Source organism: Arctopsyche grandis, chromosome 6 (assembly GCF_051622035.1).
Source record: "Arctopsyche grandis isolate Sample6627 chromosome 6, ASM5162203v2, whole genome shotgun sequence".
In the NCBI taxonomy this organism is placed as follows: domain Eukaryota; kingdom Metazoa; phylum Arthropoda; class Insecta; order Trichoptera; family Hydropsychidae; genus Arctopsyche; species Arctopsyche grandis.
Genome location: NC_135360.1, coordinates 13,720,976 through 13,740,993, shown reverse-complemented (window position 1 = coordinate 13,740,993; position 20,018 = coordinate 13,720,976). Strand labels below are relative to the sequence as shown.

The 20,018-nt window shown below is 33.8% G+C and overlaps 3 protein-coding genes across 3 annotated transcripts; 1 reads left to right on the top strand and 2 right to left on the bottom strand.

The window, feature by feature from the left end:
- Nucleotides 1-1,130: 1,130 nt before the first annotated feature.
- Tao (Serine/threonine-protein kinase Tao) lies at nt 1,131-10,781 on the bottom strand. The gene is made up of 20 exons (XM_077432137.1): nt 10,291-10,781; nt 8,111-8,199; nt 7,758-7,998; nt 7,571-7,688; nt 7,225-7,488; nt 7,024-7,146; nt 6,702-6,945; nt 6,402-6,594; nt 5,498-5,685; nt 5,299-5,417; nt 4,824-4,997; nt 4,533-4,744; nt 4,302-4,452; nt 4,117-4,229; nt 3,905-4,031; nt 3,711-3,812; nt 3,487-3,621; nt 3,253-3,411; nt 3,020-3,138; nt 1,131-2,926 (listed from the first exon to the last, which is right to left on the bottom strand). The coding sequence occupies exons 3-20, from the start codon at nt 7,988-7,990 to the stop codon at nt 2,803-2,805; spliced, it is 2,898 nt and encodes a 965-aa protein (XP_077288263.1). The 5' UTR covers nt 7,991-7,998; nt 8,111-8,199; nt 10,291-10,781; the 3' UTR covers nt 1,131-2,802.
- Nucleotides 10,782-14,548: 3,767 nt separating this feature from the next.
- Nucleotides 14,549-16,667, top strand: Exo84 (exocyst complex component Exo84). The gene has a single exon (XM_077432987.1). The coding sequence runs from the start codon at nt 14,583-14,585 to the stop codon at nt 16,662-16,664; it is 2,082 nt and encodes a 693-aa protein (XP_077289113.1). The 5' UTR covers nt 14,549-14,582; the 3' UTR covers nt 16,665-16,667.
- Nucleotides 16,668-16,703: 36 nt separating this feature from the next.
- Nucleotides 16,704-19,631, bottom strand: car (vacuolar protein sorting-associated protein 33A). Its single transcript, XM_077432744.1, has 7 exons — nt 19,505-19,631; nt 19,003-19,385; nt 18,616-18,890; nt 18,332-18,492; nt 18,061-18,231; nt 17,679-17,990; nt 16,704-17,604 (listed from the first exon to the last, which is right to left on the bottom strand). The coding sequence occupies exons 1-7, from the start codon at nt 19,604-19,606 to the stop codon at nt 17,200-17,202; spliced, it is 1,809 nt and encodes a 602-aa protein (XP_077288870.1). The 5' UTR covers nt 19,607-19,631; the 3' UTR covers nt 16,704-17,199.
- Between the last annotated feature and the right edge of the window lie 387 nt (nt 19,632-20,018).

Genomic DNA, 20,018 nt, shown 5'->3' with positions numbered 1-20,018 from the left:
TATACACATGAAAATTTGAAAATGTTGAAAAACTACAAAATTGGTTTTTATATGAATGATTTTTCGGATTGTCTAACTTTATCTTTGGTAAAGTGAAGGAGCCATTGAATTATTTCTCTGACACAAGTAATTACAATAAATGCCACCTGAATACAACTTATAAGTATGCTTAAAAATTAAATGTGAAAGAATTCATTGCGTTACCTTAGCTAGTCATATGTCATTTCAAAATGGAAAATGTGGATCACAATTACCTGTTGAATATCATTTTATCAATATTATTAGTCAATGTCAAAATATTATACATACAGTCGACGAACGAAATAGTGTGGAGTGGAATTGATCTGCGATGTAAATACACATGTTGTGTTAAACACGGTAAAGATTCCATTTAAACATATGTATATGTATTTTTAGATAATTGTCAGTATTAAATAAGCTGGCCAATATTCTTTAAAAAACTAGTGAAATACGATTTTAAAATATGTATAAACTTTTGTTCTCGACAAGAATTCTAACGCTCAATTTTAAATTAATGGGCTTGAGCGGACCTTTCGTTTATGCTATTAGTTTAACAATTTAAGCTTATAGAGTATGCTACAAAAACATAACTTAAGAGTTTGCATACATGCTTAAAAACAAATATGTATCGTATTACATATTGTATAATAGTTTTATACAGTGTCAAACATGTAAAACGTTTTTCGAGCTTTTTGGATAACTTTCAACATACAGATAATACATAAAATAAAAGAAAAATATTTACAAGAATGTTTAAATTACAAACGTTTCACAATACTTTCCAGTATTTTATTACAAACACTCACTATAACTTTACAAAAACAAAAATTTAATGTGCAGTCAAAAATTACATAAAGCGCTATTTTAATATATTATATAAAACACGTGTACAACTGTTTGCGCAAGTCCATGAAATACAATATATATATATATATATATATAACTTTGACAAAGTTTGTGATATTGTAAAAATTCAGCAGCGACAATGTGTTTAAATAAAGGAATGTAAATATACATGTTTTACATAATTACAAATAGAGAAGATCACCTTTATATGTACATGTTCATCAAAGTACTGTTTTAAAGAGTTTTTAGTTTTGTTTTTTTTTAGTAAATTAATTGACTACTGTACTGTTAAACAAATACATACATCAACATTTCCAAAAAGTACAAACATGATAAACATCACAGGCAATTCCAAATGTTATTACTCACATGGCATGATACTATGAAAATAAAATAGGATATACGAGTACATCATTACGTTATTATAATTTTTCTAAACACTAAAAAAAGTGTAATTAGGAAGTATCTCACAAAGCGTGATCATAAGGTGCGCTAATTGAGATGTTACCGCCTAAATTCATTAATGATTTTACATAGGATATCGATTAAACAAAAATGTGTATAGTTACAAAATATATGCGAGAAAAGTAAGGTATGCATTTAGAAGGCTATCTTAAAATAAAACTAATTGTAAGTTAGACATACGACAGAAATATTAAAATTCTATAATTATTGAATATACAGTGAATGCTATATGAAATATGTATAAATGTATAAACGAAACCTTGACCTGAGTTTGTGTTTGATCTTTATGATTAAAATAAAAGTATTAATTATGCTAGACTAAAAATAATTTGAATAAAAATTAATCACATTACAATGATAAAATGTATTAGAGCAGGGTCATGGCTAAATGTAATAAAATAAAATATAAACGTTATATAAATATGTGTGTGGGATTCATGATTGTTAAAATGAATATTAAAGCTAGTTGAAATCCTTTTCTCTTCATATCATTTAAGTTGGCGAACATACAATAAGAATACGCAGATATGCAGTCACATTATACACATGCTCAAACGTTTCACGCATCAAAACTAAACACTCAAATTACTATGGATTCAAGACTAAGCACCTATTTCACAGGATATTAGCATGTTTTATCACAGAGTAATAATGAATGGGTAATATTCAACTATAAATATCTATAATTCGTACAATATTTAATGCATGATTAACTTTAAATGTGAAATGAAAAAAATCCTGAGTTACATTATGTTCGAAATTGATTCATCTAGGTTTATCCAAATCTATATTTAAGTTATCTATTTTCTAATAAATGTCAAAAGTGTAATCTTAAATGCACAGGTATACATTCCGAAGACATTATTGAGTTTTAAATGCCACTCGGTGATAATCCATGTTAAAGTTTGGCAGTTTCGTATTATTGTACAAATTTTCCACAGTGCAAAAACTATTATAATTTGTATTATCTAAAATTAAACACAATAACAGCCATGTCAAATATTAATGACAATAAATAAGTATGAATTTATTGCATAAGCGTGGAGTAAAATGTTTATTTAAAACATATCATTGCACTTATACCAAATTCAGAGATTTTGAAATTATTATATATTATATAACATTAGAAATATTTCAATTCTGAAAACGTGCTTAAAAATTGAATGTTTAATGTAAAATAGACATTCAGTAACGTTTCAAGTTACGATATGATTTTGTTTTTCAATATAATTTGGTATTTTGTTTACGAATATATAAAAGAAATTCTTATAAACCGAAACATAATTATAACTTAATGTCCACGATTAAAATACAAATATACAATCATGATAGAGTGGCATTCTATATAAATTATTTTATTTTAGCACAAGTTAATTTATTAAGGGTGCAAACAGCCCAAATTTATTGCCATCAGAGTAATTGTAAAATATTAATCGGTGCAATGGTTGGCATACATCAGGAATATGACAGCTACAGAGACCCAGCAGGAAAACTGGTTGAACTAGTACTAAGAGCAAGACTTTGCATCGAGCCAGATAGCGATTGTTCTTCATCTGGATACGCTTCTTTGGAGACTTCAGCTATTGCCACCGCACTATACAAATTTATAAAACAAAGTTAATAACATACTAAAAATACAACATATGTTATATGCTCAAAATATTGAATAATATTTTACACAATTTACCTGAAACCTAATCGTGCGCTTTCTTCATCATACTGTTCAAGTTCTCTTTCATGTCTTTCATGTAATAACCTTAGTCTTTCTGCACGTTCTTGCAAAAACTGTTGAGTTTCTGAATCCATCTGAAAATTAACAAGTATAATTATATATAGGAATTAACAAGTAATTTAAATTATTCCAAAGATAAATAAATACAAAAATTGAAATTCGTGTACATATTACATATATGAATTTACCTTTTGTTCTAGTAAAGCTCTTCGAACACTAACTCGTTCTTCTAATTCTCTACGCTCTCTGTTGCGCTGAGCTTCAGCTTGCATTTTATTCTTGCTTTGATAGGCCATTAATATATCCAACTCATATTGTAAGCGATCTTTTAACTGATGACACTCACTCTGAAATTTAAGTGCAACATTAGTAATTTATGACAATGAGAAATATGTAGTGTATATCAAAAAGACACAACATACCATTTGACTTTCGTCTAAGCGAACTGTTTGTTTTTGTAGCATTTCTCCGATACTTTGATCATACTGCTCACCTAAAAGAACTAATTTTCGACGTTGTTCATCCTTCAAATTCTTAATTACTGCTTTCTGTTCATCCTAAAATAGTAAAAAAGCCAAATGTTTTTTATTTTTTTTAAATCCAATTTGATAGGTTGTTATATAATCAAAATAAAAATTGTAATTACTTTTGGTGTTGACTGCAATATTTGAGCTTTCAATGCTTTGTATTGTCTGGTTTGAATTTTACAAGTTTCTCTAAATTGTTTTCTAATTTGCATTTCTTTTTGCTGAAATAAAAATTTGAGTTAAGTTAAGAATGTTATAGAATGAAAGAAAATATATAAAAGGTTACGAATAAGTGAAAGCATAACCCACTGACCTTTAAGCTTTTTGGTTGTTGCTTTAACTCCAAAGCATGCTTTTTTCTAAGTTCCCTTTCCGCTCTTTGCATATAATCTTGCTGATTAGCTAATTCAGTACTATGTTGTCTTAAAACTTGATCTTCCCTATGAAAAATGATACAACAATGTAGAACCAAAACTATTTTTTTCGATATATTTTTTCAAAAAAGTAACATCATATATGTAATACCTCAACGTGTGAACACCTTTCTGTTGCCTATATTCCAGTTCTTGAGTTTTTTCATGATGCTTTAATAGCATAGCATGCGCTTGTTCTAGCTGTTGTTGCTTTTTGTTTAATTCCTACGAAAAATATTTAAAATAGTAAATCTATTGTTCAAAATCATAAACTTTAAATTTTAATAGAAAATTTACCTCTCGCAACAATTCTTGCTCTTTTAAATGAAATAAAAGCATACGTCTACGACGGAAACGACGAATTTCTAATTCCAAATATTCTCTTTGGCCACGAACTAAACGTTGTTCTTCTGCGGCTTCTGCCTGTTTAAGATTATCTTTCTGCGACCTATAAAAGATATACGATATTTAAGAATAACTGCAATATATTGCAATAAATGATTTAATAGTAATAAATTTATTTCGTACTGTAAAGTGGCATCTCTTTGTCTTTTAGGAGTGGCTTCGTCCATGCTAAGTTCTCGCTTCCATCGCTCTTTATTTGTTTTGTATTCCCTTTTACGGTGAGCATCAAATGCCTTTCTATCTTGTTCTTGACGTCCTCCTATGTCTTTTAATAGCTTTTTTTCTGCTGCTTGGTTTTGTTTCGCCTTCCTTTCAAGATCTTGTTGATGTTTTATCTATTCAATATGTACAATTGGTCAATTAATCATATCAACAAAAATGTAACGTAAATCTAATTAGAAAATAGCTACTAACATGAAGTCTTTCTAGATCACGACTAAATGTTTGTAATAAGGCCTCATATTCTCGATCCAGTTGAGTTTTATGAGCTTCCATATCCAATTTGCAACGCTCTTCTAACTTCAATAGTGCACCTTGGTGCTCACGGCGCATTCTTTTATATCCCGACATTTGTTCATGCATTTCCTCCTGCAAAATTTATATTAGTATATTTTATCATATTATAATTGTAATTTTGAAGGACATAAAATAGAAACACAACTTATTGTAACATTTTATGTCATCGATAATAAAGCATTTAAAATCTAATTTTCTATAAATAAAAATAATGGAAAGTCAAAGGTGTTGAGAATATGTATTATTTCACTTAGGGAACAAAAACGAAATAATTGTCATCATAAAATTAAAAATAAAACAAATACCATATTTCGTTTTTGTTCCGAATGAAACAAACTAAATATTTTCAGTCTTCGGCGCCCGATTTTAATACCTGTTTATGTTCTTTTTGCTGCTTGGTGACTATACTAGTAGTCCTTATTGTTGCGAAATTATTAGCACCATGTTCTGCTACCATACAAACTGTTGCTGGCGATAGGTGATTACTTGTACCTGAAATTTAGATGATAATGAAGATTTTTGTATGCAGAAGAATACTACAATGAAGTAGTGCAATAAATAAATAGTAGTACTTGAACTTGGCCGGTGCTTTCTTTGAGCAGTATTTGTTTCTAGTTCTCTTTCTCGAAGGGGCACTTGATTAACATATTCTCTATATTCTTGCAACCTTTCTCTGTCCCTTTCCCGTTGGGCCTCTCTAATTACTTCTCTATTGACATAATCATCTCGGTGGCTCAATTGTTGACAATTGTTACTATCCCTATAATAATACATTCAGTTTTTAAATGAATAATAAGTCATTTTAATAAGTACATGCATATTGTACTATTTATTTATTACCAAGCTAGCAATAAAATAAGCAACGAATGAAAGAAATCGTGATTAATTTTATTTAAAGGTCTAATTATTAATGCCCTAGTTAGATATATTTACAAAAATCAAATTTAGATTTTGGGTTTTTGTTTCAAGCATAGTTATAGATATATACAGATATATAATTGGACCTTTTACTCCTGAAGTCAAAAGATTTAATAGCAAAATGAAATTTTTTAATTAGATTAATATAAAGAAAAAATGGTTTTCTTTAGTTAATTCGGGAAACAAATAGAGATAGGAAAAGGGATGAAAGCTGATTGAGATACCTATACCCACAACCTTAAATCACCGTGTTTTGTAATAAACGTAGAAAAGGTTAAATAAAATTCTTACAATTTATGTCACATTATGCAATTATGAAGTGGAAAAACAAAGCTACACATGTAAACATGGGTGTATGAATATACATACATTATTATGATCAGGATCGAATTTTGTATAGTTGGATCAAGTGTATATAAAGCTGCTAAACCAATATTAATTGGACGTAGCACAAACATGTTTTTTTTATTGTTAAGAGGAAAATAATGTGAAAATGTACAGCAGCAGCAAAGCGAACTATTTTCATGTTTATGCAAAGCCCCATGTCTTTGTCTGTACCTAAGAGAAGTGGGCTGGTTGTGGTGGTTGGTAGGTGGCGGAGCAGGAGCTCTCCGTCTAAGGCTTCCACTTGACGAGGATTGGGAAGAAGCAGCAGAAGCACCTACTGACCTTAAAGAATGCTCTGATGTTGCAGAATTCGACTTAGAACTATCACCTCCAGTTTGTTCATCGGGTGTTTCATCACCATCTCCTAATTAACGAAAAATACATACAAATAATATAAAAGTTGAAAGTATGCATGTTTGTATAAAAGATGATCATATATATATATATATATATATATATATATATACTGACCCAAGGCACTCTCCGTTTCACATGCATCTACCATGAGTATTTTTTTCATTTTTCTATAATTCAAGTTGTCAAGATCACGTACAGCAGCTTTGGTTCTATGTATTAAATCCACAAGTGCAATACAGCTCCTGTTGCGTACAAGCATCTGATGTGATAGTAATTCGGTGGATGTGGGTCTTGTCAACGGACTTTTTTGTAAACACACTTCCACAAAATGACGAAACGTGTCTGACCACTCAGGTGCCTGTTATAAAATTTTCAGACATGAAATCATGAGAAGATACATTAATTGAATCGAGTTGTTTATGAATAAATATATTACTGAAAGAGTTGGTGCATCATTCTGGGCTATGTGATAGAGTGCAGACATGGCATTCATGTTGAAATAAGGTGGTTTTCTTTCTGCTAATTCTATACAAGTAATTCCTAGCGACCAAACATCAACCTTAAAAAATATCAAAACATAACATAAAATAAATTTATGTGAAAGGTAAAATAGTCACACGAATAAAAATATGTATACCTTTCCATCATATTGCCCTTCATCCATTGCAAGAATTACTTCAGGAGCCATCCAATATGGTGTACCGACAAAACTATTAGCAGGACATTTTATGCTGGCTGAACCAAAGTCGGCAAGTTTCACAGTGCCAACTTCTGTAAGTAAAATATTACCAGCTTTGATATCCCTATGTATTCGTCCAAGTTTGTGAAGGTAACTTAGACCGCAAAGAACACCATCACATATTGCAGATATTTCTTCTTCACGTAAAGGGCGTTTATGAACCTAGTTAATAATATATGATTGATATTGGATTATAGTGACTATTGAATCATATTCCAAATATATACAATATTATAATACGAACCTCGATAATATCAGAAGCCGATCCAACGCAATATTCCATCACAAGCCATGCTGTGTGTTCTCTTAAATAACATCCTTTATATTCGATAGTGTTCGGATGCTTCAATTGTTGTAAAAACCTATTCACAAATATATACTAGAGTAAAAGTATTTTTAATAGAATCTCAAGTTGAAAATAAAATTTTTACCTAATTTCCTTTAAAATATCTTGCCACTTTTCAAGACTTTGCTTACCGAGGTAAGACATTTTCTTGATGGCAACAATTTCCCTCGTAAGATTGCAACGCGCATAATAAACAGCGCCGAAGGAGCCATGGCCAATTTCGCGAAGATCTTCAAATATTTTTTCAGGATCTTGCTTGTTAAATAATTCGGCTATTTCAGGATCTTTAAGATTTCCTGGCCTCGGTACCGAAGGCATCTTGGAGCCTTTGACATAAAAATAAAACTCATTGAATTATATCGATTTTATCTAATATTGAATTGTTATTTAACAATTATTTTTTTGGTTGGAAATGTAGAAAATTTAACACTGCATTACCTGAGAGTGATTTCTGCCAAATAGGTGGTAATATTTCTCAACGATAGCTTTGTAGACCATCAAGAGTTATTGTTTCCATTGATGGGGATCTATAACAAAAAAAAAACAAAATAAATATAAATTGACTTAAACATATGTGCCGTTATATTTGAAAGTGGCGGATGTCCAATTTTATTATTTTTCTTTGACTTATTTCACAAATTGATATCACTGACTTTAATTCGATATGTCAAGAATCTCGGAAAAGTGGAATAAACGCATTACACCAATATTTTTAAATATTCTTAAACGCAAAACATTATATTTAATGTTTTGCAAAATATTTCTCTAAATGAAGAGAAGTGGACTTTCCAAAAATGCCACTTTCAAATATAACGGCTCATATACTGATAAGATAATAAATCTTGTTTAGAAAAATGATGGATTTTTTATAGAGAAAAATTCCACGACAAATCAATTTCAGAATTTGTTATCAATTCTGATTATCCATATGACTAATATTTAATTTATTGGATTTGCGCAAAAAAATGTGTTCAAAAAGGTCATAAAAATGTTGGTATATAAAAAAATGAAGGAAAAAACTAATTAAAATTAGCCACATTGAATAATTTTTGTTAAAAGTAATACATAATAACAAAGGGAGAGTGAATAAGACTATATCCACGTTAGTTAGATAAACTTATCTATGTTTACGAATTTTTGGAATTACATATACACATATTTGTAACATGAAGATTTAGCACAAATTTTGGTTTGTATCAGAAATTAAAGCACAAAAATGATTACATTTACTTTTAGGATAATTTACAAAAAGTAAAATCTTAACATCATTATTGAGTTTGACATTTATTTTGTTTAGTTTTTCATGAATCAAAATTTTCAGTAGACCAATTTTTGAGGTACAATGCATATATAAAAACATTAATCACACTTATTATTAGCAGTTCAACATAACAGTAGTTTGACTATCTCAGTGAAAAATGAGAAATTAATAGAAGATACACAAAAAAATATTATGTTATAACCAGACTTAGCACTATTGTTCATTTCTTAGAAAAAGCACGTTTTACAAGCTTTTTGATCTCTTGCTTTGAACACTGACGAAACAGTCTATTGTTATTTACAGTTGCCCTGATGAGTAGCTGAGGTCCAGTTATAACAATAAAAAAATGGGAAAATAACCAATTTATAGTTAATTTTCATACAATAGTTTTATTGTAACTGATTAAAAATTGTACAATTGTGTAAAAAAATTCAACATTTTTGTTATAAGATGGATGAAACGTTTTGTGGTCATGAAAGGGAAACTCTTCTATGGAGAATAGATTGCATAAAATTTAGACTCAATTTCTCGAGTTTGTGTGGTGGAAAATAAAAGTTCAATACAAAAAAAAAAAAAGTCAATTAGAATCCTAAACATATAGTATTATTGATTGAAATCAAAATAACAGATAATTTACGTTTCTAAACATAGGCTTGCATTATTTTATTTCATAAAAATATATATAAAACTTATTTTGCTTTTTTTTAATTATATTTTATTCTTTCATAGATAATTAGAAACCACAACAGAGGAGCTCTAATCTGTTACATTACATGACACAATATTTGAAAAGTCTCCACCCAAAATCGAGCACGCTAATACTATTGTTTCAAATGTATACAGTTCGGTATACGCATCAAATTTATTTCACACACCTGTCAGACATTAATTAACACCCAACAACTAAAAAAAATGCAAACATAGTCACATCAAATAATTCGTACTAGAAAAGGTGATTATCAATTCGAAGAAAAATACTAGATAAAATAAACAATTCCAATATATACTATTTTATCTAGATCTTTGTGAGTGTATCGATAATAGCACATGCGACTGGTGAGGATTAAGAAGAATATGCACATTGATGTTAGTTTAATGTATGCACATTCTCCAATTGAAGAGCACTCGGGTGGGATGGGGAGATGGAGGTGAGGAGTTGTGCAACGTTTCACGAGTGGAATGTGACGAGGATGCAGATGGGGTGGTGGTGGGGGTTGGGTCGGGGCGCGGCGGGGTGAGGAAGTGGTAGAGTTGGTGGAGGTGTGCGAGCCCTAACATGACAGGGGTCGATGACAGTCGAGTCGAGTGGTCGAGTGGTCGAGTGGTCGAGTGGTCGAGTGGGGAGTCGAACGCAGACCTGGCCAAGAGTCGAGGAGTCAGTGTCGGCGTTGGCGGGTGGCGGTGGCAGTGGCAGTGGCAGTGGCAGTGGGTGGTGGGTGGCGGGTGGGTGGTGGTGGTGCGGCGTGGGCGTGGCTGAGCCGAAGAACGGCAGCGGCAGGTGACAGCCGACGATGACAGCAGCCGCAGACAGTCGACGACGAAGACGAGAGAGCGAGAGCGAGCGAGAGAGAGCGAGCCGGAGAGTGGGAGAGCGAGGGAGAGAGACGGAGAGAGAGAGAGCCGCGATCGCTCACTGCGGCAACGGACTAGCGGTCTGGTCTGAGGCCTCCTCGCCGCTCGCCGCTCGCCGCCCGCCGCGCCCCGCACCATACACAACCACTTTCACGACCATTGACGACCATTGACCATCACTCCACCACTCGCCTTTTCCTTTACCTTCTCCTCTGCCGTGCCTCGCCGTATATCTCGTTCCTAGCTTTTCACTGCTCAATTATCTCCCTATCCTCTGCTACGACGGCGATGCAGTATAAATTATGTCAATCTAAGAAGCGGTCAATAAGATGTCGTAGGTTTCTCAATTCTGAACATATTAAGAATTCAGCTTGTAGGCGGGGTAGGTATGTGTTGACCGTATCCCAGCCTAACGAAACACTGTTGTGCTTGTTTTAATAAAGTTTTATTGTTTGCCTAATTATTGTACAAAGGTATTATATTTGGGCAAAAGTATGTCGTTCAGCGGTCTGCGGATATGGTAGAGTGTCGCTGGCTCGGCATTCGGCTATGTTCAGAAGGTCTCTGGATGCGGCAGTGTGTTGCTGGCTCGGCGTTCGGCTATGTTCAGAAGGTCTCTGGATGCGGCAGTGTGTTGCTGGCTCGTCATTCGGCTATGTTCGGAAGGTCTCTGGATGCGGCAGTGTGTTGCTGGCTCGTTGTTCGGCTATGTTCAGAAGGTCTCTGGTTACGGCAGTGTGTTGCTGGCTCGGCGTTCGGCTATGTTCGGAAGGTCTCTGGATACGGCAGTGTGTTGCTGGCTCGGCGTTCGGCTATGTTCGGAAGGTCTCTGGATACGGCAGTGTGTTGCTGGCTCGTTCGGCTGGTTGATCTTCCAAGTCCGCGTAGTGTAGTGGTGGCAGGTCAGGAGCTGGATGTCGACTGGTCTGCTGCTGTGTGTCGACGCTTGCTGCTGTGGGTCGACTGGCGTTGTTTGGGTTGTACCTCCTTTTATAGTGTTTCTGGTATCGCCTGACCCATGGTGGTGGTTGTTGATGCGTAAGCGAGGAATGTGCTTTTGTCGAGGGGTAGAATTTTCTGGAATGATTGGCGCCGTTCCGCTCGATGTAGTTTAATGGCTGCGGTGTGCTTCGACCGTTTTGGTTCCGCTCGACTGGTAGGGGCGTTCCGCTTGAGTTTAGTATAATGGCTACAGGTGTGCTTCGACTGGTTTTATTCCGCTCGAGTGTGAGGGGTGGAACTTTCTCGAAGGTTTTGGCACCGTTCCGCTTGAGTTTAGTATAATGGCTGCAGGTGTGCTTCGACTGGTTTTGGGAATGTATTCTGCGTCGCAGTAAATGTTTTGATGAATTTGACGAGATTCCCACAAGCTGTAGACAGGAGGACAGAATCGTAGCTAAAGGGGGGGAGGGGAGGGGGTGGATATGCCCTCGGGCACCGGACTACGAAGGGTGTCAAAATGAGATTCGATATTTTTCGAGATAAATTTAAATATGATGTGGCGGCTCGCTATATGAAGGTCTGTTCATACCTAGTCAGCAGGTACCGACTTCAGCAGGTATCCGGCCGTACGAAAAGTATTCTTTGGTACATTTTGTATGGGTATATTCATACCAACCGTCAAGTTTACGCCACGGCAGGCTTACAGCAGTACCCGACATTTCCTGTTCATACCTTACAGCAACATCCGTCAACGTATCGTATCCGTGTTTTTGGCCATCGTGGAAATATACACGCGAATTACGTGCCATGATTCTGCCGCTTTGCTGTTTTGGACCAATTATCGATAGTGACAGTTGACAGCTGTTCAATCTTTCGACATGGTTTTGGCGCAAATATTTAAAAAAAAAAAAAATTTTTTACGGAAATATTTAAAAAAAATTTGTCCATCATCCATAAGCTCCTTATACAGTATCCAAAACTCTCCTTCGGTTTTTCTATTTTTTAGCATGGGATGCACATCAAAACGCCTCCGTGCTTTTTTATTGCCTTCTTGAGCTTCTTCTTCCATGAACAACGCGATTATACATAATTTTTCGTTCGATAAACGTCGAAACATTTTTGCTGACTTGTATTCTGACGCGTAGCTACGAATGCACGTGTATGCATTCATATTGCAAGTACTCGACAATACGACGTAAGCAATATTGCGCCGTATCGTCATGGCCTCTAATGTATGAGTAAGCCGATTTTGCCTTGCACTCGGCCAAATTGCTGTAAACATGACGTGACCGCGAAGTGTAGGTAGATATGAATAGAAATGTAATAAAATGACATATTTGAAACGGAGTCGTGCAGTGCTGAAGCCGTGCAGTGCTGTTAAGTATGAACAGACCTTGACATGGTCGAGTTCGGTCACCTTCCTGCGAGTAGGGACCAACTCGGCCGTGTTCAGAGTCGCTACCGCACTCCGTCTCTGGCTTCCATAATAAAAGCACGTGCATCAACATGCCAGTCGTCTCATTCGTTCATCCCCTATAATATCTAGTACAGTGGTTCTTAACCTGGTTCGATCGAACCCCAGGGGTTTGGTGAGTCAGTCTCAGGGGTTAGGCGGAGGTCAAGACACACAACCGACTCGTATGATTCGGGTGCCAATTAAGAAGGATTCCTATTAAGAAAGGTTCGGTGAATGCGCATATGAAACGGGTGGGGGTCAGTACCTCCAACAAGGTTGAGAACCACTAATTTAGCAACTAATATATGTGTAATTTTAAAAGAGATTTTGTATGTATAAGTTTTGGGTGGTAGAATCCACGACGTTATCGAAAAGATCGAATTTTCTATGACGACGATATCGATTTTAATTCGGTTTTTGATTTCGGTTCCGTTTTCAGAATCGAAACTTTTTCAGTTCTGGATCTCAATTCCTTTTTTAGTTCCGAATCCCAATAATTTTTTCAGTTCCGACTCTCTTATATATAAAAAAAATTCGTTGTGTATGTGTGTGTGAGTAATTCATTGGTGCAGTCGTTGAATATTACTTTTTTTTGGTTCAAATAAATTTAATAAAAAAACAAATATACGTTTACTGTTAGATTAGCCTTGTTTAAGGAGTTTTTATTACAAATACCATGCGACGCCGGATAAAACCACTAGTATTAAATAAAGAAAAACTTCATAAAAACCATCACGTAATTGACCAGTTTGCCGTAGTGAAATCAAGACAAATTGTTTTATAGATTATTTCTTCTTACCAACGAGTAACGTCCGAATAATCAACTTAGAGGACTTGTATCGTATCAATTCGATTTTAAGCCCCCCCCCCCCCTCTCAGGTTAGAATTTTGTGGGTGTGCCAGCTTACTGTTACTTTGAAACAAAAAATGAAAATTTTGTTAATTCAATATAGACTATATTATTAAAAATAAAAGAATACGCCTCAATCGAATTTTTAATAATCTATTGTAAAAAATCATATCACAAAACGTATTTGGAAACTTCAGCACTCATTTGAACTTTTTCCATTGAATCATTTTTCAGCAAAAAATTGAAAAACAAAGGACAACCTCTGTACGTGTCACGCTATACCTTTAGCCCAGATTTTCTCGGGCAGGGCAGTTTACCAACAACCATTCAGTCATTCGGTCCATACAATGTGACTCCATTATTGTTGCAGGTCATGTCATATTTCCGTGGAATCAAGGTGAGACAAAAAAAAGTTTCGTTTCACATTATTTCAAATGCTGCACACGTATTTAAGAATCTCTACTTCAGACTATTAATAAGTTTGAAAGGGATGCTGTCAAATTGTAACTTGCATAAGTTATTGTTTCTATTGTTCTCATTATGCTATTTTTACTAATTATTATATTGCATTCGTTGAACAGGACCCAGCTAAGATTTTCATCACTATCAAAATACATTATTCAAATATTTTTTTGGATTGTCAAAACATTTGATTTGAAAACTGTGTTTTGATTATTTTTTTACCATTTAGATATCTATTTAAATAATTTATTTTTAAAATAATATCGATTCTAGTTAATGGTCGTATTTTTGGTATTTATAATAAGAGTTTAGTGTCTAGAGAGAGCTGTCAAAGCATTGACGTTTCTTAAAAGTGCTCATTTCCAAAATGACGGACGCAATTTTAAAGAGGATCGGCACTTCCGACTTTAATCCTGATAAATACGTCAAAGAACTAGCGAGGAGTTGCGTCGGTGGTGAAGAATTAAAACGTCAGAGACAGATAATACAAACACTAAACGAGGAGACGGCAGATACATTAAAAAAGAATGTCTACGAAAACTATATGCAATTCATTGACACGGCCAAGGAAATCTCACACCTCGAAGCCGAAATGTACCAGTTATCCCATTTATTAACCGAGCAGAGAAATTTGTTAGAATCTTTGGCTACGGCTTCTATTCTGGGTAATGAATCTACCATGTCGCATACCGTCGACGCCAATACAGTAGACAATGAGGCGGAAAAAGCAGAAGAACAAAGAAAACTGAAGCTCAATGGAATATTTGAAAAAGTCGAAAGCTGCATGAGTTTATTGGATGTTCCCGATCGTACTTTAATTCACGAAGGTGACGTCCACGAACTGGATCCTGTAGAAAATACTCCTCTCCAACGAATGCATGCGTACTTGTTTAGTGATTGCTTGATGCTCACATCTTGGATTCCAAATAGGCGTGGTCCAGTTAGATATAGATTCCACAGTGTGTACTCTGTAAGCAGTATGGCCGTCGTAAATGTCAAAGATTTAGGCAACGTCAAACAAGCTTTCAAACTGTTAGCTTTTCTCGATACGCGAGTATTTCAATGCGGTAATCTAAGTAGCAAGAAAGATTGGTTAGAAAAATTTGAATTTGCTAAAAAAACATATTTAGCTAAACAGGAACAGAAAGAGGTTCAGAAAAGAGAAAGCAGTCATGAAAAAACACTAAGCAGACCGGAATCGGCTGAATCATCCACTAATCCGTTTTTAGATGAAAGCCCAATTCAAGAGAGAATTGTCCTCCCCGACTGGTTGATTGATGTTGCTGAAGAATTGGATGTCCTTATTGTTGAACGGCATTTCGAGAAAGCTTTTAAATTAATGCAGTCGGCAGAAAAGGAACTACATTTAGATATTTACTCAACTCTTCCAATGACAACAGAAATCTTAAGCAAACTATCTGTTAGACAGAAAACTTTGACTGAAGTGTTAATCAAAGAGCTAGAAGTTACTCCAGAGTGGACACCTCGGGGTGGTCTAAAAGCTATACGTAACTCTGTCTGTTTGCTAATAAAGCTAAAAATGATTACTCAAGCATGTGATTTGTTTCTCGCTATTTGCAGCAAAACAATGGAAGTGCATGTTAAAGGTGTGCAACTCGAAGGATCTACCGTTGCATATGTGAAACAAGTTGGTGAAGTATTTTTTTGTACCATGACCGATGTAATCAAAGAATTTATAAGAGCATTCCCGCAGGAAAAAACGAGTGCTCTTGTTGTTTGGGCCAGCGCAGAACTCAGAATTCTCATGAACCAAATGGTAAAACAGATTTTCACCCCACAGGCCACGTTGAGTTCTATAACTGAATGTGTCGTCAGTTTGAGGGAACAATGCGTCCTTTTGAAAGAATTTGGCCTTGATCTTTGCTTCCAATTAGATGGATCACTGCGAAATTGTATTATTAAAGCTTTAAAAGATTACAGAGAAAAGGTATTGGACTCCATAAAAGGAAAGGTAGTTGAAGATAAATGGACGCCCGTCAATATGAATACAAAAGTGGGAGTAAACGCGTTTTTAGAAGAGATGCAGGAATTGGGTTTAATTTTGGCAAAATACGTAATCAATGAAACTTGGATTGATCTATCGAGTAGCACAATATGGTTTACAAAGTCTGTTCTTACGTTGCAATATCATGGTTTGCGGGTAGTGTCGGAAGATATGATGGAAGCGTTGGACGACAGTATCTACGGAATATTTAACGGTCGTCTAATGTTGTCCATCGGTAACGATTCCAGCTATGCACAAAAGAACTTCAAATTCATTCTTGACACTTTACTACCAGTAATGCTTAGAAAATATGCAGAGGAAACAGGATATGAAAATGAAAAACTTTTAACACTGGCTCACAAATATGGTATTTGTATTGCAAAACAAAATACCGCAAAGAAACCAACTAGCAATGTGACCAAATATTCCAGCGATTATTTATAAGGAATGTGCATTTTGAAGGTTAACAAATAATTCACTATTACGCTTTCTGTGCTTATTTATTTATATAAGATATTCTTTTATGAAACATGTTTAGTATATAATCACATTTTATAAAATACATTATATTTATATTTTTGAGAATATATAAATTCTCTGCATAATAGAAAGTTTTATTTAGTGATTACTGTTTGTATTGTGAACTTTGACTGTATTGAGTTTATAATTTTTGATAACAAAACATCGTAAGGGATGAAATATTATATATACCTATGTAGGTATAAATGTATGAATGAAATTGTGAAAAAATTTAAAACTCATCCTATCGAATTGCACAATACAACTTTATCACGAATACAATGTAATAAATATCATGTATATATTTACTTATTACAATGGTACAAATATAATATAATCAGTTAAAATAATAATAATTACAAATAAATACGAAATATGGAATTAAGCTTGTTTCATTAAAATTGTACAGATTTTATACTATTCGCAAATAATAATTCCAATATTTTATTCATACGCTTATCTACAATGGCAATGGTTCCAGTAGCGATTCAGTAAACGTATTACCATTTATCAGTTTTGTAGTCATTATTACAAAATCAACATTAGATTCTTCTTGTTGAGATAGTGCTCTAAGAGCTGATATTTCGGTGTACGTACAACCCCCAAGGAAAAATACCACTACAACTTTGGTAGTCTCAATTGACGAACTATCGCTTGAAACAGAATTTTGTCCACGAGGAATGGCTTGGGTTTCTTCGATCACAGGACCGGGTAGAAGGCTATAAATGTCTTGTAGGCCATATGACGTTTTATTTTTACTGAGAATTTCTGCAAGGCGAACTGTTATTGGTGTGTATGTACGATCTAAATAGCTCTTTTCTTTAGCATCAGAGTCTTCTGAATTATCAACTGTTAACCTTAAAGCCTGCAATAAATAATATTTAAACAACATTATAATGCTACACAACAATATATATTCAATACTGAAATTTAAAATACCTTTCTTAGAATAGTGTAGTGTCTGGTACTCGATTGAATTTTCAGTATTCCTGTTTTTTCTAAGTTACAAACTCCTAACCAAGTATTCAGTCCATACACATGAACGAGCTCTCTTTTGTAATAATCTAAGACTTTAGGTTTTAGTCCCGAGCTTGTTACACATTGTAGACAAATGAGTCTGAGAACTTGAGTTAAGGGCGCTTTTTGTGCAATCAAATCTTCTATGAATGAATTTTGAGAAGATGTATTCATACAATTTAAGAAATCTTCTTCACATTGAAGAATGTCATGGAAATCAATCGTATCTGTAATCTAAAAAAAACAACAATATATGTAATCCATTGTATAAATTATTATATTATAAAAAAAATTAAATTATTACATCTTTGATATACTCGGCTATTGTAGTTTGAGTAGCTAGCGATTGTTTATTAGCCAACATTTGGGGTAATCTCGCAACAAATTCTTTAATCTCTTGAATGGACTTGTTATTACGATTTTCCACCATATAGTCATGCATAAGTCTCGCTTTACGGGCTAATGCGCTGCCCACCTAAAAAAAATGCATACGCAATGTTTCAGAAAATCAAATTAAACACCTTCAAATATTAAATGAGTGTGTTAACTCTTTACAGTGAATAAAGAATACTTACATATGTGAAATTCTTATCTCTCAACTTCGCAAACACTTCTTCACTTGAATTTAATATGACAACTTTTTTTTCTTTTGAAGCATCACTGTTTTGTTCATCGGTGCTTAAAAACTTCATTCCAGGAAATTGAGCTGTCGTATTTTTTATTCCAAACAGTTCATCTGTTTAAAAAATATATCAGATCATAGTAAAATATATCTAACATTGTCAAATAAATTATAATTTTTACAGGATATTGTACTCTCTACAAATTCATATGTACATGTATGTATGTGTGTTTATACCTATTAGCCCCTCATATGTTAATTGAGTAGAAAAAACAGTTGCCAAGTCAGTGGATCTGTCTATTAAAAGTATTTCATCAATTATTCCTTTTGATGGACCTTTAGGTGCTGTATTTTGCTCTTCTTTGCTTAAGCGGCACATTAAATTCCAAACTTGCTTAGCACACTGACCAATACCGATAACTTTAGGAATTGTTCCATATAGGTTTTCCATGCGTTTAATAGCAACAGCTGCCTGGTATAAGCAAGTAGGATCACCGTCCAAATAATAATCGCTAGAATCACAATTATTATATATATATATATATATATATATATATATATATATATATATATATATAATATAAACCTAAAGAAAAAAAATACAATAAATAAATAATTACCAACCGAAAATCATTCTGAAATTCTAAAGAAATTAAATCGCTTTCGAATGGATAAATATCACATTTGAATTCTTCTATTGTAAAACTTCCAAATACTCTTTTGTTTGAGAGATGTTTTTCACACAGTTCACTTTTGCGGGGAACAAAAAATATGTGGAATTCCTTTTTTGGCTCAATAGAAGACTTGCTCACTCTGAGAACATTATCGGCTATGAGATCGATCAATTCTATCTTCGCTCGTATAATGAATATGACGTGTTTTACGTTAGAAGGTATTGTTAAATTTTTCTGTAAGCGTAACATTTCTGTGACATCATGTTCTTGAAGAAGTCCATACTTTGCGATTAGGCCGATAGGGCCTGCCAACCACTCGTCCCAAATCATAGACTGTATACATCAGATATAAACGTGTAAATACAAATGACTAAGTATATTATCATAGTTTTGTCAATATTTGAATAAGGTTGTGATTCCAGTAAAAACGTATGAAAATATTTGAAATATACCTTTGGGCCGTCGCATGCTTGTAAAAGATTTAAAAGTTCTTTTCTCAAAGCTTCTTGCAACAGAGCGACATTTAGTCGACCACCTGACAAGTGAGACGCCATCGCTGTCAGTTTGACAGCACCTTTTGGTCGGCATACCGAGTTTTCTTTTGGCCATAGCAGCTTGTAATGTTATTATGATTTTGAAATGAGAAAAAGGAAAAATCATTCTAGTCTTATAATAAAAAAGGTATATATACAGGTCTTCTCTTATGTGGATTTTATATTTTGTAATTTTTTGATTAATATCAAACAGCTTTAAAAGTTATAGATAAAAAATATTGTGGATGCTTGTCAGCTGTGGGAAAACACAGTGTAGAAATTTAAGTTGCTGCATTAAAGAAGCAGAAGAATATTTATATATATACAGGCATTGTTGAATGAAAGTTTCTCTACGTGCTTTCACACATTCATAGATTCACACATATTTTCCTTGGCATTTTTCATATATATGAATTTCCATGCATTTTTCATT

What these genes read in the sequence shown, in the direction of transcription:
- Tao (XM_077432137.1), bottom strand. Translation starts at nt 7,990, where the DNA reads ATGCCTTCGGTACCGAGGCCAGGAAATCTTAAAGATCCTGAAATAGCC. An exon ending in CGGCTTCTGATATTATCGAG is followed by an intron (nt 7,489 to 7,570) that starts GTTCGTATTATA and finishes ATTATTAACTAG; the next exon opens with GTTCATAAACGCCCTTTACG. An exon ending in AAGGGCAATATGATGGAAAG is followed by an intron (nt 7,147 to 7,224) that starts GTATACATATTT and finishes ATATTTTTTAAG; the next exon opens with GTTGATGTTTGGTCGCTAGG.
- Exo84 (XM_077432987.1), top strand. Translation starts at nt 14,583, where the DNA reads ATGACGGACGCAATTTTAAAGAGGATCGGCACTTCCGACTTTAATCCT.
- car (XM_077432744.1), bottom strand. Translation starts at nt 19,606, where the DNA reads ATGGCGTCTCACTTGTCAGGTGGTCGACTAAATGTCGCTCTGTTGCAA. An exon ending in AAGCATGCGACGGCCCAAAG is followed by an intron (nt 19,386 to 19,504) that starts GTATATTTCAAA and finishes TGATGTATACAG; the next exon opens with TCTATGATTTGGGACGAGTG. An exon ending in TAGCCGAGTATATCAAAGAT is followed by an intron (nt 17,991 to 18,060) that starts GTAATAATTTAA and finishes TGTTTTTTTTAG; the next exon opens with ATTACAGATACGATTGATTT.